This window comes from Schistocerca piceifrons, chromosome 6 (assembly GCF_021461385.2).
Source record: "Schistocerca piceifrons isolate TAMUIC-IGC-003096 chromosome 6, iqSchPice1.1, whole genome shotgun sequence".
Taxonomy (NCBI): Eukaryota; Metazoa; Arthropoda; class Insecta; order Orthoptera; family Acrididae; genus Schistocerca; species Schistocerca piceifrons.
This window is the reverse complement of record NC_060143.1, coordinates 175,512,916-175,530,445: the sequence shown is the minus strand read 5'-3', so window position 1 is coordinate 175,530,445 and position 17,530 is coordinate 175,512,916. Positions and strand designations below refer to the sequence as shown.

The 17,530-nt window shown below is 39.6% G+C and overlaps 1 protein-coding gene across 1 annotated transcript in view; it reads right to left on the bottom strand.

Moving 5' to 3' along the window:
* The window catches only part of LOC124802585 (transportin-3), a 202,926-nt gene that overhangs the window by 156,958 nt on the left and 28,438 nt on the right, over positions 1–17,530 (bottom strand). The window contains exon 4 of the mRNA XM_047263458.1: positions 2,298–2,453. Coding sequence (XP_047119414.1) covers positions 2,298–2,453 — 156 coding nt within the window. The remainder of the gene's footprint in view (positions 1–2,297; positions 2,454–17,530) is intronic.

Sequence of the window (17,530 nt, the reverse complement as noted above, 5' to 3'; positions counted from 1 at the left end):
CTCTGATTGTTTAATTTATGCGTGCTGTTCTTGTTTGTTTGCTCTGGGATTTTTGAGTCCATTACTGTATTTTCTTCTTCTCTTCTTCTTCTTCTTCTTCTTCCTCCTCTGTTTGCACATTATTTTGTTCCAGTACTTGTTGTACTTGTTGTTTGATGTTTTCTAATTCTGACTGGGGTATCCTGTTATTTTTGATTGTTACACGGTTCTGATCAGCTAGTCGTCGTTCTGTTAAAAATTTTAATTCTGTGTATCTGGTAACAAATGTTGTGTATACTTGTGATCTGTATCCAGTTGTGTTGGTTCCTAAGTTTGTTGCTTCATAACAACAGAACATGAGGTGTCGGTTAACTTCATCTGACCATCTCATCCTCTGTCTTTGTTTTCCTTCTAGAGTGTTTGCAGGAAGCATATCCTGCAAAACACCTCTATTTGGATGTAAATCATTTTCCGTGTGGCTAGCAGTGTCATTACCATTGTGGATGGGCATAGGGTTCAAGCGTCGTCCCCGACCATGACAGTGCTTGTCCAAGGCTTCATTAGTTCTGTCCTGAACCAACTAATCACACTAAAAGGGGGGTTAGCCCTATTAGTGGTTTGTTCTTTTCGTCGCCTTTTACGACTGGCAGAACATACCGGAGGCCTATTTTTTCCCGGGCCTCCACGGGGTTTATTATTATTATTTTTATTATTATTATTAGATGAGCTGGTGGACCCATGCCTTGGCCACAGTATCAAACTAACATATGAAATCATGATGGCTTCTTTTTGAAACAGTTCGAACATCACTGAGAAATTCATTTGTGCATTTGCTGTTAGTCAGCAACCAATAAACACAGCATCCATCTTGTTCAGACTAAATTTTTCATGTAAAATGTAGTGTACTATTTCTTCTGGCACATCTTTGGAACCAGTTATTTTATACAACTTTAATTTTTGAGTGTACAGTGCCATATGGCACACTTTTTTGGTGTTTTTATTTGTCGTTGCAGTTTTAAGTATCATAAAAATGCAGACAGCCTCTTAAGTATTTGACAATTTCAAATGAATTTATGTTGGCAATAAAAAATCCAAAATGAATTTATAACAGAATGAGATTTCAATTAATCAATTTGCATATAAAAAACACACTTACTTTAGAGAGTAAACTCTATAAAGTAAACCGATACTTAACTCACATTATTATAGAACATGTACAGTACTAACAACCAATTCATTTTCTATGCCAGACCAAGAAATCATCTTATTGCATTTATATTTACACCTTGCTTCTCAAGAGTAACTGTTCACATGGCCTTAGTTGCTACACCACATCATGCAGACTAGAACTTCAGAATTACAGATTTTCTTTTTTTCCACTTCTCACGGTGAAGTCTGATGAACACAATTTTATGATTTGCCAACTGGTCATTACGCTGCTTGTGACTGCTGGCAAGTAGCAATTATAAATGTTCAAACTGTTGAGATCTCTTTTAGAGGTCCCATTCCTAAGTTGCCTTATGTGCAATGAAGTTGCTTCCAGAAAGATGATTGCACGTCCAGAGCTCTCTAACAGGAACTTGTGGGTGTTATTCCTCACATGTGTAGGATGATTGCAATGATGCCAGATACTGTGATGATCAGGAGCCAAACAGAAACTGGTTGCTATGTGAGTCTTTCACTATGTTGACATGAGACAATCACTGGAAATTTTTGTAGGGTTTTTGGTTACAATGAGTATCTTATCAATAGAGTTTTGGGACTCCAACTCAGCGCAGCACAGCATCCTGCACTTTCTACATCATAGTCAATACAGCAAGATAAGAATTTCCAATTTTAGCTTTGGCACAACATGGTGGAGGAGCCACATAAGCAACTAATTTTGGTTCAGCTCCTGGCCACAGTGACACTGGTGACTCTGCACAAGTGCAGGAGGCCACATCTTTGTTAACACTGGTAGGATCAACACATCGCTATCATCCATTTGAAAGGAACCCCACTGTGCAGGCACAACAGACAGACATGGCATCGACAAGAAAACTGCCAGTTTGGACAGTAGCATCTGCTAGTTGTCAGCTATCACCAGCATCAATCACCTGAACACCTGAAAGTGAGCAATTGCCTTGAGGAATACTGCGAGAAAGGTATATTCAACAGAACTTCTCAAAAAGACGGAAGTGTCATGACATCTTGTATAACTAATTCTCCACTTTATAAAATCAATATCAGTATTATTGTTTCAGTAAATGTTAACTTACTGTTCAAAACTTGAGTAATTTACCAACACAGAAGTAAGAAAGCAAATACAATAGTCTCACCTGGTGGTTAGTAAGCACATGAAATGCATGTGCTACAACCATATTTTCAGCCACATCTGGCAGCGTGATGGCCTGGACAGATACCCACGAGGTGAAACAGCGTAGAATTCGTATATGAATCTGAGAATTCTCACCACTGTTTGAAAGACACACTTTCTGTTACAAGGAAAGACAAAGAATAATTTTATTGGAGAATATTGTACCATAAGAGACAAACAAAATTATAGAAATTTAATAAAGAAACAGAAAATAATATCAAATATCTACAAGAATGTATTTCTGTAAAAAAAAGTACATAAATGTGAGCTCAGAAAATTAATATGTTAAATGCAAACAGAAAATTTATTTCAATAATATTTCGCAGAATGCACTGTTACCTTTACTAGTATTCACAATCGCTTTTAATGAAATTGTGACGGTGTTTCTCCAAGGAGCAATGGATATTGTTTCTGAGAAGTAATTACTTAGTAGTTGATTTTACATTAATTGTATTTGAATAGCATGTAAATCACCTATTATTAATTTAGTAAATAATTTATAACTATAGATCACCATATGTACCCTCCGCCTCAACCAATGAAACTACCTTCAGGTGATTATTTTAAGAGTGGAAATGTGAACCACAAATGGATAAAAACTTTCCAAGACTCCAGTAATGAAAGACTGTCCTAAACAGGAGGTGTCAAGGACAGTTCCTCCCACGGTAATTCATTGGCCACAAGGCATTCAAATAACTTAACGTAAAAACTGATGATTAACCACCAAATTTACCACTCTTCTTCAAACCTGGCATAACTGATCAAAAACCCTTTCCCATCTCTTGCTTCTTGTGGATTCTGATTATTGCTCTTGGGTCAAGATGAGGTATGTGCACATTACCATTAGCAGGTGCATGCCCAGCAGGGATCAAACAAAATGATCTAATGAAATTTTATGTAAATTTTTATTTAGTTGGCATATGGCTACAAAAGTATTGGGTTTCTAGCTTTAAGAAACAAAAGTATTGCGAACCACGCCATAAGAAATTATTGTAATTATAATCAGAGAAACATATAACTAACTCACTGTTTGACAAATTATAAGAGGGTATATAATTTCTGAGCAAAAGCAGCAATATGAGTTGCATTTACAAGGTTTATTTTTATAATTATCATCTTAAACAATGATCTCTGAAGTTTTCTTTGCTCGCATGATTAGTTGTGTGCTTCTGGGTGTTATGTCAAGTTTGGCAGAATACCTGGAGGGACAATATTAAACACTGCATCAATCTCACCAAACATTTATAAATAGTTGTCATTCATTTTAATGCTGTACATTTTCAATACAATACAGATCTCACATACAGCATTTCAAATGATTGTATCAAATTACAAAATCTGTGATGCATTTACAAGTATTAAAAGTTGTGTCTGCTGTTTTCTGTAATGAAGTGTTGGCTGTCTCTGTAACTGACCAATTCTGTGTAATACCATTTACTTTTGTCAATGTATGTGGGTAATCATTTAATGAGCACATTATAACTTACACCTTTTTAAGTGAATATTACAGGCCACTACAAAGTAATCTCTAAGACCTTTTTCAGAAAAAGAGGAAGGTATACCAAAATTTAGTGGTCTGTCAATATTGTACCCATTTCTAATGGGAGAAAATGTACCTTGGTTAAACTAGGGCAGAGAAGGGAATCAGTTGTGACATCTTTGAAGTTAACAACCTGTCCGGTATCACACAAACACCTAAAATGAGGGTGGGTGGACAAGTAACTGATACCCGTTTCTCCCACACATGAGTCCAGTACCTTTACCATTGTGTAACCGGATAGCTTCATTCAAAATGGGGCTAAAACAAAAATTAATAGGTAAGATCCTAGTCTATATTTATCCACCTTTCAACCACAAATATGAACAGCCTGTATATGAGAGGGGTTTGGGACAGGATTAGAATTAATTTAACACAAATTTTAATTGATGCAGACAGGGGGTAACTTCTCTACCAACAGTGGAATTGACTCCAACTCTATAATGTACAGACAATTAACCATTTTATGATCTTATGAAGATATATGCCTGTGTGGGCCGTATATGATTCTTTCACACCCCCTTTGGGTATTTTGTAACATCACAATGTAAAACACCTACAACAGTCAACACTTAAGCCATGTTATAGTGGCCATCTGCAGGGATATACAGTTTGTACTGGAACTGGAGTACTCTCATACGTGTGTGTCTCAGTCAGTTTCCTAAGACCCTCCCCAATTGTTAGTTCTTAATGTCCCAAAACACAGTAAAATTTTATGATGTAGTAACTTCCTTCAATGCCTTACCTAAAAAATATGTACAAAATACAACAAAGACAGACAAAGTAGTAGTACTCACCAAAAGTAGTGATCACGATCAAGAATAAGTATCCAGTCATCTGTCACAGGCAGCCCAATCGCAATCCTTACTTTTGGTGAGTATGGACTCTTTATCTAACTTTTTCATAAATATTTATATTCTTGTTTAGAAGTTATATTTATATTCAAGGAACACTGAACTGACTTTTTCCTTGTTTGTAAGGATCATTTCAATGGACAGGAGGAAACATGACCACCATTTAAATACTGGGCATCTGCAAAGAAATAATACTTTTCTGTAATTCATATGTTTTCAAATCACTTTTGTTTCAATGAATTTTTGGTGCCCTTACATCATTTGGTTGCATTCCTTCCCTTCATCTGCCCCCACCCCAGTTAGGCTTGCCAATGTACAATTATTATTGTGGCTGCAAGCAATGGAAACTCCAAAATACTACTGATTTATTACATGAAAGTATTTCCATTCATGGCTTAAAGTAATGAGGATAACAAATGGAGAGCAGATGGGGGCTAAAGTGTTAAAATGAAATTTAAGCATTGAACTTACTTGTTCTTTAAATCAAGCAACTTGTCAAGAAAAGAACAGTTGTTTTGGACCAGTGCTGTATCCAGCTTTAAGAGATTTTCTGTTTCTATTTTATGTGGCCACTCAAAGTTCAGAGCTGGATTGTTTGGAAAATAAATTATCAACTGTGTTCATTTAACAGACATTTATGTCATGATAGAGACGACTTAATAAAACATATTATTGCGATCAGAAGGACCAATAGAAACGGGAAATTTACTTAGGTTCCTCAAACGATCATGGGTCAATACTTCCATATGTCAATAAAAAGACTTTCATGTGCAATTTCCTCCATGAAGAAGAAGAAGAAGAAGAAGAAACGTCTGGAGATTTATAGGAGTAATGCTTTGATAGTATAAGACAGAATTTTATAACTGATAGGTGTTTCCATGGAGGTATGTAATCAAATGCTGTAATTTTAATTTTATCCTTTTATGAGATTAATGACAAAACAAGGAGGTACAGCTAAAACAACAGGGTTGATGTATGTGGGCTAGCTAATCAAGCTACCACTGTTTTTAACAGAATGAAAACACAATTTAACTCCCTACAAACACAATTCACTCATCTTATTACCTAAAATCCATTTCAAGTAGTTATATTCTCACTATATGCTATACAATATTAAAATGTATCAAAAGGAAAATGCACTTGAGGAGACTATAAAGTCATGAGACAATGTCCAGAGGTGATGAACACACAACAGTACAAGACACTATCATTGCATTCAGAACTGCTCAACAATTTTTCAAGGAGGAAAGAGAGATAATGCTGTGGAAGGTCAGAAAGGTAGGGGAATTAGTGGTTCTGAAAACTACATTAGTTTTTCGTGCTTCACCTATCAGCAGAACTAAGAACTTCACTTCCTGAAGATTCTTTTTATTAAACTGTGATATACTGAAATGACTATGCCAAAACCACTGCCAACTGGTGGATCATCTTGCTTGAATAGAAGCCAAACTTCAGAAACAGTGTTTTATGTACACTCAGGGCAACTTACTGCTGTTCAAGTGACTGAAGGGAGACCTATCATAGTAGAGTAGTAGTTTTCACTGATCTCACACTGTCCTTGTTTACTCCCACTCATCTGTCCACACACTTCAGTGAGTGGTCTACACAGCATGTTGTAACAACCTGTGTCCAAATTAAGTTTACTCAGCTCTGCATATTTCCCTGGATTCCAACATGAATCAGTGTCCAACAGAACAAACCAACTGCACTTTTTTTGTAGCAGAAGATGAAAGCTAAATATGACCTGGATATTTTTTTATCTCCCTGGTAGATGTATCTACATGCTTGAGAAGCTGGGAATCAAAATATGCAACTAAAGTTGCTCAGGTAACCCCATATGCTCCTGTGCCTTTAGAATCCAGTAGAATTCCGTGTAGGATACAGTAAATTCATTAAGAAGGTGAATAATGAATCAAGTTAATCCTGAAACTTCCTGGTAGATTAACAATGTGTGTCGGACCAAGACTTAACAGGATCTTTGCCTTTTGCGGGCAAGTGCTCTCCCAACTGAGCAACTCAAGCACAACTCACAACCTGTCCTCACAACTTTATGTCTGCCAGTACCTCATCTCCTACCTTGGAAATATCCCCTTGGTTGTGGCTATGCCATGTATCCTTTCTTCCAGGAGTGCTAGTCCTGCTAGTTTTGCCACAGAACTGTGGAGTTTGGAAGATGGGTGATGAGGTACTCAACTGTTTACACCAAATTAAAAATTGCTGTGCATATCTAAAATATGCTACAGGAGAATGAAAAATGAACATTTTCGAAGACAAGACATGGAAGTATGTTATTTGCATGGCACAATGACAGAGCAATGTAAAAGGCAATGTCTTAACGCTCTGTGTTGTAATTGTGAACAAATTAATGTGTTCCACACAATAAGAAACTAGACTGATCCGGTGTAACAGTAGTCTGTTGTTTCAACACTGTACTCTGTTAGTACACATTGCAGGCATGCTAGGATAGAATCATTGGGTGCAATGAGTGCAGTTAATCAAATTATATGGAGGTCATATACAGGGCCTGTCTTTGATGTAAGGTACAAGTCTGATAAGAGTGGTCCCCATTAACTCTATTACAATATTCGCTCTGGCAGTATGTGGCAATAATGATAGCAAAACACTGATGGTAAGAGGTACTCCAGCAGCAACTGATTAGCACTGCTTCATTATAGCAGCAGATAATGTGAGGTGAATCTGCATACAAGACGGGGAACAATGGGCAAGGAAAATGTGGCAAACAAATGTTTACAGATATTTTGTCATTACTGGCCATGTTAGAAAGGGAGCAAGAATAAGACATGCAGTTGCAGCATTAATACAGCCTGGAACATTTTTGCAAACAGCCTGGTCAAAAAAGTGCTCTAGTGTCCAGTATCACTTGCAGATCAGTAACCATTTCTTCGTCATGTTTTCCTTTGATGACTTGCCTCATTTTGCGTTAAGGCTCATCCCATACTGACTGCTATACAGTTGCACTACTCAGCAACTGTTGGAGTAATACTTACTGATAATTATTATCCATCCTGGGTGGAGGATGCTGGGAGTAGAAGCTTGCAATCAGCTCATAGCACACTTGCTACCAAGACAAGCCCAATCACCTCCTCTCAGAGCAGCCACCTTACAGCTTATAGAAGAAATGAATATGTCATAGATTCACCCACTACAGAAATGTCATGAAAGTTGATGGCGAGCTGCTACGAGGACCAGGTACAGCATCTTTACTCACTTTTGTAAATAATATTAACAATCACTATGCACAACACTGTATTCACAATGGCTACTTATCATTAAAGCACAGAGCACTGTTACATAGCTAATGTTGGCAGCAACCATACACATTCTGGAGCAGCATGGAATCAGCTGACTTATAATGATTACAGAGGGGGCATGTAAAAGTGTGCAACGAGCTTCTTCATAATTTGCTGTCCCTATCAACATATGTCAATAAACCAAACATAACTATTCCGGTACCACCCCATCGAGTGGGCACTTCAAATTAACTTAATAAAAAAATTTCCTTGTAATGGGAAACATATATGGCCCCATTGACAACACATTACAGGAAATACACTATGAGCCATATCTACATATTGAATCAGGTTGTCATTGCACCTCTGCTTGCAGCCTCAACTATATGGTGAGTGGTTACCTTTACTCTTTCCTTGTTTGGATTCCAAACTGGAAATGCAATATCTTCCAAGTATTCTGGGTCAACTGATGACACAAGGTGAAGAAGGAATCCAACCTCGGGGCAAAATTCTAATATACAGCATATTTTTTTATTAAAAGACAGCTCTCTCCTTCTGGAAGGGCCTTCTTGCTCATCAACTACTATTAAAATTTCATTCCATGGAGCAGTGCAAGACATTTTATATACTTATACATTCTGAGGAGTTGCTGCAAAAAGCCACATGGAGTTCAGATATTATCCAATGGGTCACTTATTTTTGTCCTGAAGTGTGAAACTTCCGTAATACACATTTCAGTAACCACTTTCACATCATCAGCAAAGTCTCCCCATCAAGGACAACATGCAAAGCTGTGTTTGCTAACAAAGCTTTAATGCTATCATAAACAAGGTCCACTATTCCATGAACTCTTGATGGATGCAATGGAGTTTAGGGTATGTAACACACAGGCCATTAGCACCTACACTGTTTTTATATGTATGTGCATGCTTATGCTAAAAGGTATGAAAAGTTGTATCTTGATTAAAACTCTTACAAAAAAAAAAAAAAAAAAGAAAAGGAGCACTAATGACATGAGTCAAAAGGAATTAGACACACAGGCTGCAAGTGGGCTTGATTTAAATCAGTGGGGGAATTTGAAAATTTGTGCCGGACCAGGATTCGAAACCAGGTTTTCTGCTTTCTAGGCAGATGCTCTGACCACTACGCCATCTGGACACAGTGGTCATTGCAACTGCATGGACTACCCTAGCATGCCCCCCATCAGACCCAAATTCTCAACTTATCCACACACTAATAATTTAGTGTCCCCTGCCCATTACCTTCGCTGCTCACGGCATTTTGCCGATTCCCATAAGTGTTCAGCCTTGTGTGTATCTGCGTGTCAGAAATAACAGGAACAATACATTTCTAAGAAAAGTGGTTGAGTCATCTTTGAGAGGTATTTATTAATGAGTCATCCAGAAACACCTGGAAATATTTGTACCTAATAGTTTGGGTAGGAGTCCAGATAACATACAAAATTTCTTGTGAATTTCCTGATACAGATGGTAGGTCACTAATCTGCTCATTCTTTCTGAATGCACAACACTGTCAATTAGGATGTGATTCAATGCAATCGGGATGCACCCAAGAACTACCAACTGGAGCTGCTTCTCCATGTAAAAAACGGCCATGTGTCATAGGACCATGGCCTAGTCTTTGTTAGGGCCACCTCTTTCCATCTGAGTAATTAGATGTCTGTCTTGGCATTGTAGTAGGCTTCACGTGTCTTAGCTTGTTGCTTTGTATCCCCAACTTTCTTCATAACTGTGGGCTGTAATGGAATGGTAGACTGAATTATCATCTGTCTCTCACGGGCTATTCTGGCTGCAATGTCAGCTTGCGCATACCCACAGATATCACAATGCCTCGGGTTAAACTATAGGTCACAGCCAGCAGTAGTGACATCAGTGTTTATCTATTACTCATAGGTTGGCAGTGCATCAATTTTGTGTAGTCAATGCAATGATAGTTTCACATAACCAATGAGAGGTGAGAAAAATAAGTAATGTATTTCTAGTGCTGAAATTGAAACCATGATCTTGTTTGATGTATTTAACAGTCTTTACAGAATTTTTTTGCAATGATGGCAGTGAATCCTACAAAGTGAAACGATTAAAGTAATTTGGTTCTGCACAGTGATGCCATCCACTCATGCATGCCTCATGGATTTATTGCTGGGACACAAAGATCTAACAAATGTGGTGGGGAAATGGCTCTTAAAGAGTCATGTGTATGGAATCTGAAAGTGCAGCAAAAACTGCCACTTTCCAAAGTGTTCTATCAGAAAGAAATCTTGGCTTTCTGGAAGCAAGATGGAAATTAGCACCATTCTGCAATTTCCTTATTTATGGGTTTTGAGTGTAAACTAAAGTTTATATACCAAGAACTGGATTTGGTCAAGCAAACTGTGGTTGACTGGAGACAATTTTGCAGAAATCTGCGCAAGAATGTATGAGAAACTTAGTGGTGAAGGGCGGACTGTTAAGACTGATAAATCTCAGTTTTGCGAGAAGTAGTTTTCGGAGGGGGCAAAAAACCCCAGGAAGATAGCCATTTGGCAGTATGCACAGAGGTTCATACAAATGTTTTATGGCTTCAAATGCCGGTTCTCTAAATTGAAAGGAACATCGCCTTCCCTCCAAGGATTCCCATTTAAGTTCCCGAAGCACCTACAAAATATTTATCCGTTGTTCGAACCTACCGATAACAAATCTAGCAGCCCACCTCTGAATTGCGTTGATGTCCTCCTTCAATCTGACCTTGTATGGATCACAAACACTCAGGCAGTACTCAAGAATAGATCGCACCAGAATCCTACATGCGGTCTTCTTTACACGTGAACCACACCTCCCTAAAATTTTCCCAATACACTGAAGTCAACCATTCACCTTCCCTACTACAGTTTTTTGTGGGTCCATTGTTTTACCCTTCTTACAAGAGTCCCTGCACTTTTTTCCAGTCTCTTGAAACTTGGTGCTGGGTGAGAGAATGAAAGCTAGGTAAGTGGCCAATCCCATAGAGTACTATTTGTAAACCGAACTTGGATTCCATCCGGACCTGGTGATTTATTTGCTTTCAAATCTTTCAGATGTTTCTCCATGCTGAGGACGGTTATTATTATGTCATCCATACAGTAGTCTGTCCCATGGCCAAATGGCGATATATTTGTATGAGTCTATGTGAACGACTTGGTGAAAGTGAAATTTAAAACTTCGGCTTTCATTTTGCTATCTTCAGCTGCCACACCAGATTGGTCAACAAGGAACTGAATGGAAACCTTAGACCTGCTTAGTGATTTTATATATTAGCAGAATTTCCTCAGTCAGATCTCCTTGCTAAGGTACGACAGTAGTAGTTGGGTGCTTTGTGCATAGGTTTTTTCACAGATGGCCAAAACTCTACTAAACTTTGCCTGCCGTTACCTGTGCATTCTCTTTTGAACCGTGAGTGCAACAGCCTCTGCTTCCTCAGCATCTTACGAATTTCATTATTAAACCATGGTGGGTCTTTTCAAGCCCTTATCCACTTACTAGGCACAGAACACTCCAGACCACGATTTACGATCTGCTTAACTTTGCCCATGATCCCTCAACAGCCATCTTACAGGAACTAAGTGATGTCAGTTCACTGTCTGTGATGTGCTAACAACTGCTTATCTGCACTATCTAGCACAAACACTCTCCTAATCTTGTTGACTGATTTATTAACTTTCATAACCACAGTTGCTACAATGACAAATATAATGATCACTAATACCCGTTTCTATACTGACGCTGTCGATAAGGTCCGGCCTATTCGTAGCTACAAGGTCTAACATATTTCCACTTTGTGTGGGCTGCCAAGCTAGCTGTTCAGGGTAGTTTTCAGAAAATGTTCAAAAACATTTCGCATGACTGACTGGCTGTCTGTATCACCTCTAATGAATCCACAGGTATCCCAGTCTATACTCTGTAGGTTAAAGTTCTCCACAACTAGTACTGCATGATCTGGGCATTTATGCACTACAGACTGTAAACTATCTTTGAATAACTCTATTGCTGACACAGTGGAATCGGGTGGCTGGTAGAAACATAAAATAATTAACTTTGTTTCATCTACACATGGTACATGCAGCCAGATAACTTCACTGTCACACTCAACTTCAACCACAAGAGAGAGAATATTTCTGCCAACTGAAATGACCACTCCTCCTCCTATGGTCTCTAATCTGCCTTTCCAATATAAAATCCACAACTCGCTAAATATCTCAGAGCTTTCCACTTTGGGATTCAGACAGCTCTCCGTCCCAAGAACGATTTGAGCAGGAGAACTTTCTGGAGGGCAGTAAATTCAGGAACTTTATTATGAATACTTCGACAGTTTACTGCACATCGACTGATGAGTGTCCATTAGAGGACCTCAAACTATCGTCTAGCCTAAAAAACCCTCATGTGCACTCTGCAAGTACTCTGCTACCCGAGTAACTGCTTCCTTTGTGTATTGCACACCTGACCTTTCAAATGGAGTCCTACAAATCCTCACACAATAATGCAGGTCTGGAAATCTGCAGCCAAGACCATCACAGAGTCAATGAAGCCTTTGGTTGAGACCCTCCACTTGGCTCCAAACCAAGCGTCCCCGATCAACTCTGAACAATGCTGCAAATTGCAAGCTCTGCTTGCACCCTTCATGCCAGGCCAGCAGTTATAACTACCTCCGCCAGCCACCTGTATGAACCGAGAATGGCCTCAGAACCCATGTGAAGTGTTATTGGTGCCGATGTGAGCTACAACTTGCGGATGACTGCACCCTGTACACTTGACAGCAACAGGCAAGACTGCTTCCACGTCTTGGATGAGGCCCCCTGGCAGACGAACTGAGTGCACATGGACTTGCTTTCCAGCCCCGAGTGCTATCTGCCTAATGACCTCTGTAGTACGTTGGAGCTCCCAATAACCAGTAAACCCCTCTTGCCATATGCCTGCTCAGACCCTGCTGAAGTAGCGGCCACTTGTTCACTCACAGGGCGAATGGGCGAGGCCAGGCGGCCAGTTTCCACATTGACCCTCCACCTCGAGCGATGCAAACACATTACCACCTGCCAGTCACCCCAGTGTGAGGATAGATCCACTGCATCAGGTACCCTAGGAGGTACCTCTGAAACAGAGTCTGTGGGCAAAACAAGTGCCACTGCCACACCCCAAGGCAGGAGCCTGAAGGTGACTAACAGTAGCCAAAAGCACATTCAGTTGTTCTCGAATTGCAGCCGGCTCCTCCTGTGTCCACACACAGCATGCAAACATCCTAACCATCCTAGCAAGACTAACTGAAGAAGTAAACTATAAAAGCAGACAGAATCCTAGATATGCAACTTTCTACCCTCCTGATGTGTCACCAACAGATGCTAATGTGTTAACGAGCTATGTAGCTGGCTGTTCAGTGAGCAACTATTGCACTACAAACTGAGTGAATTCAGCCTTTAAAAAATGTGAGATTAAACCTCTTAAACAGAAAAACACACATGAAATGTAATAAAGACACAGAAAAAGATGAACACTCAACTTGCCGCTCTGTAGTGAGAGCTGCTGCCTGTCTGTCTCTAAAATTATGGTGACCATTTAAAAATTTAGAAAATTCTTGTCTAAAAGCACAAACAGGTGTATAAGATCTCCTTGACTATGTCAAAAAGTTAAATATACACTTGCTCACTAAGAGCCCTGGATAAGAATGATCGTGTTCACAAATTATAAATTTGTGAGGCACTCCTTTGCAAAAATCCCGAAAGTTTTTATTACAATTATTTGATACAGTGAAATGTAGTCAGATACTGTCAGGGCAAACAGTTTAAATACTGGCAATTGGGGGAGCAACTTTATCTTATGATATATCATAAGGAACTTTCACCTAATGGAAAGTGATGGATCATCAGCTTTCATGCGTGTACTTGTGGCACTTTCTCTATAGCAGCTAGTAACTAGCTTAATACCTCCAAAGAGAACACTGTCAAACATTTTTAGATAATAAGTCTTGCGATCCATAAATTATACAGCCACTGGCTAGCTGGGATCAAAAGAGGTTTACAAAAAAAAAAACCTGTCTGCAATCCAGGACCTGCCACTGAACCACTTCAAAATGTTTAAGACCCTTGAAAGTTCTTGTGCTTTTTTTCATCGAACGTGAGAGAAAGGATATGTTATTGTCTCCTTAAAGCTGATAATGGTGTCCAGAGTCACAAGGTCAGCATATTAAAAACACAACACATGTGGCCAAAATTAACACACACATCTTTTCTCAGGGACAAATGAAGAACATGTAGCTTCTGGCCGAGTCTCCAGTCTGCACAGTGCCGTTTGGCGAGTATTGGCTGAAAGACTGAACTATGGGCAGGAGATTGGAAAATTGGCTACAAGAACAACTGATTGGACTTCTTACTGTTGCTACTTCAAATTCCTACATCAAAAACTGTGACACTTAACGAACTCCCCTGAGCTACACCAATCTTTGTAAGTATTAGTCACGAAAAAAAAAAAAAAAAAAAATTATTACTAAGTCTAAATCTGATGTAACATACAACCAGGAATCAGGCTGTACATGGAAAGAGCTTGATAACTTTCCCCTGTACACAAACGCTTCCTGTATTGTTGCCTCCGTAAGGGTCAAGCTGTCAAATGATGAGTGATGTGTAACTGAGGACACACCTGATTTGGCTTAACAGCTTCTTAGATTCGAGGGTCATACTAAGTAGCAGTTGATCGTATTCTATAAGGCCTTCCCAATGTGGCTGGTGATGACCAAATTTCAAAATCTTCAGTCAAAACTGGTTAAAATAATGACGACAAATATTTACTTGTGATGAAATCTTGAAATCTTCTCAGGCTTCCATCTGGGTGGCTATGCTCAAATTCAGCGATGTTTCGATGGGTGTTACCTCATCACCTCCTCGAAACATTACAGAATCTGAATGTAGCTACCAGGATGGAAGCACGAGAAAATTTCAACAGCAATAAATACTGGGAAAGCCTAGATTCACATATAAATAAATACTTATCACTAAAACCAGAAAATTGGATACACAAAGAGAAGAAATTTGGACACACAGTTATTCGTCCGTTTTTATAAAGGAGAACACAAACAGGTCAGTGATGCATTGCACATCAACAAGTAGTCCAAAGTAGCATCAGCCAGCACGTTGGCAGCAGCAAAACCAGTTATGTGCTTTAACTACAGTTTTTGACTTATCAATGGATTCTATTAAGTTGCAATTGGGAATTTTGTCAGAGAATCAACATGGAAATGTCAATTACCATCACTTGGCAATTCAAAGTAGACTTAACATTAAGCCAAAGACATTATATTCAATATCAACCAGACAGGAAATTAAACCAGCAGGAGGAGAAACTGAACAACATATAAAGTCCTGGAGTGAGAAAGATCATTATGCACTAATTTTATAGAGCTGAATGTCAGCAGCAAGTTCACCAGGAAAACAGCAAATCTTAAATCTTCTAGTCAAATGCTGCTTTAAAAAGTTAGAAATCAGATTTAACAACTGAAGCTTTGCAGAGAAATTTCTCCCATTACAAATATGACTTAGTAAGTTACTTATTCAAAACTGTGTGCAGATTCAAGAATACATGGAAGATTTAGCAGCAAAGGCGAAGCTGTGAAAGAGAGCTGGATTATGTTGTGAATTTTTGGAATGTTACTGCTGAAACTTCACCTCTTCCGTACTGCTTGGGATAATATAGCAGCATCCAACAAAAATCTAGACACTTATTTGAAGGTTTGTGTCTGGAAGAAGATAGAGTAAATGCGACAGAACTATGCAGTATGTCCCACAATGCTTTCATATCAAAACAAACTAAACACTGTCAACACAAGCCAGCATGAAAAGTCTGTGGTGCACTATTTCAAATGCAGCAAAAAATGAAGATGTTAAGAAACATTACGGAAATAAATCATGTGCAAATACTTAGCGTATCTCAGAGAAAATTATTCATGTAAAAACTGCAAACAGAAGAAACATTTTGCAGGTGAATGTCTATACGCAACATTAGACAGAAATGATACAAACGAAACACCCAACAGTAAAGAATCAAAAGGTTTCAAACGTAAATCACTGTTGGATTATCTACTGCCATTTTAAATGGCATAACCTTGCAATCCAATTGAGAAAACATTTGGTTGGTTGGTTGGTTGGTTTAAGGGGGGGGGGGAGGGGGGGGGGAACCAAATTGCGAGGTCATCGTTCCCTTATTCCCAGTAGAACAATTACCCAAAGGAAAGAAGGAAACAAAGAAGACATACATCACAATTACATGATAAAGGAAGAACCAGAAGAACAACAGTAGGACAACACAGGACAAGAAAATCACAGAGAGATGCAAGAAACAGGGAGAAGAGATTAAAAACAAGAAAGCAGATTACCATGGCTGGCTGACCATGAGAATAAAAAAGAGAAGCCAGCCACTCTGCAACACGGTGGAGGACACAGAGGGACAAATAACATGTACTAAAACTCAGATCAAATGATAAAACCCAACCTCTCGAATGAAATGTAAAACTAAAGCTGCTGTTGAGGCACTGTTGCCCAACACCGAAGATAGGGTGTTGGGAAAGTTAAATTTGTCCTGTCATTTGGGAACCACAGACACTGAGGTGGGTTCTTGCGACGGAGGAGGTAACTATGTGTGAGCCACGTATGGCCAGTGTGGAGCCACAAAGGACAACTGATTCCCTGCTAGAAGCCCGCAGGGAAGACTTCCACACATTCACAGTCTCCTTAATGACACACAGTTTGTTGTGCATACTGTTACGCCACTCTGTCTCCCAAAGCCAAAAAACCTTGCGGAGTAAGGCAGAACGCAGGTCAGTTTCAGAGATGCCCATCTCCAGGAGCAGTTTCCGCGTAGCCTGTTTCGTCAGCCTGTCAGTAAGTTCGTTGCCTCTGATTCCGACGTGTCCTGGGGTCCACACAAACACCACTGAACGAATGGACCATTCCAGGGCAGAGATGGACTCCTGGATGTTCGCTACCAAAGAATGGCGGGGGTAGTACTGGTTGATAGCTTGTAAGCTGCTCAGGGGGTCAGAACAGAGACGAAACAACTCACCAGAACAGGAACAGATGAACTCAAGTGCACAAGATATGGCCACAAGCTCTGCAGTGAAAACACTGCAACCAGTGGGCAAGGAATGCTGTGCAATATGGCACCTGTGGACATAGCAAAAGCCAACATTACCATCAGCCTTCGAGCCATCGGTGGAAACAACTTCAGAGCCCCAGAACATTTCAAGAATTGAGAGGAAGTGACAGCCGAGAGCGGCGGGGTTAACGGAGTCCTTAGGGCCATGCAAAAGGTCCAGACGAAGCTTTGGCTGAGGTGTACACCACGGAGGTGTACATTAATGGACCTCAAGAAGAGGTGGTAAAGGTAAGGACTCCAGTTCAGAGAGAAGGGATCACACGAGAACCGCAATCGTGAGCCGTGACCTTGGCCGCCGATGCGGGAGATTAACTGCTGTGGGTGGGAAAAAGATACGGTAATTCGGATGCTGAGGAGAACTATGAATCTGCGCAACATAACTG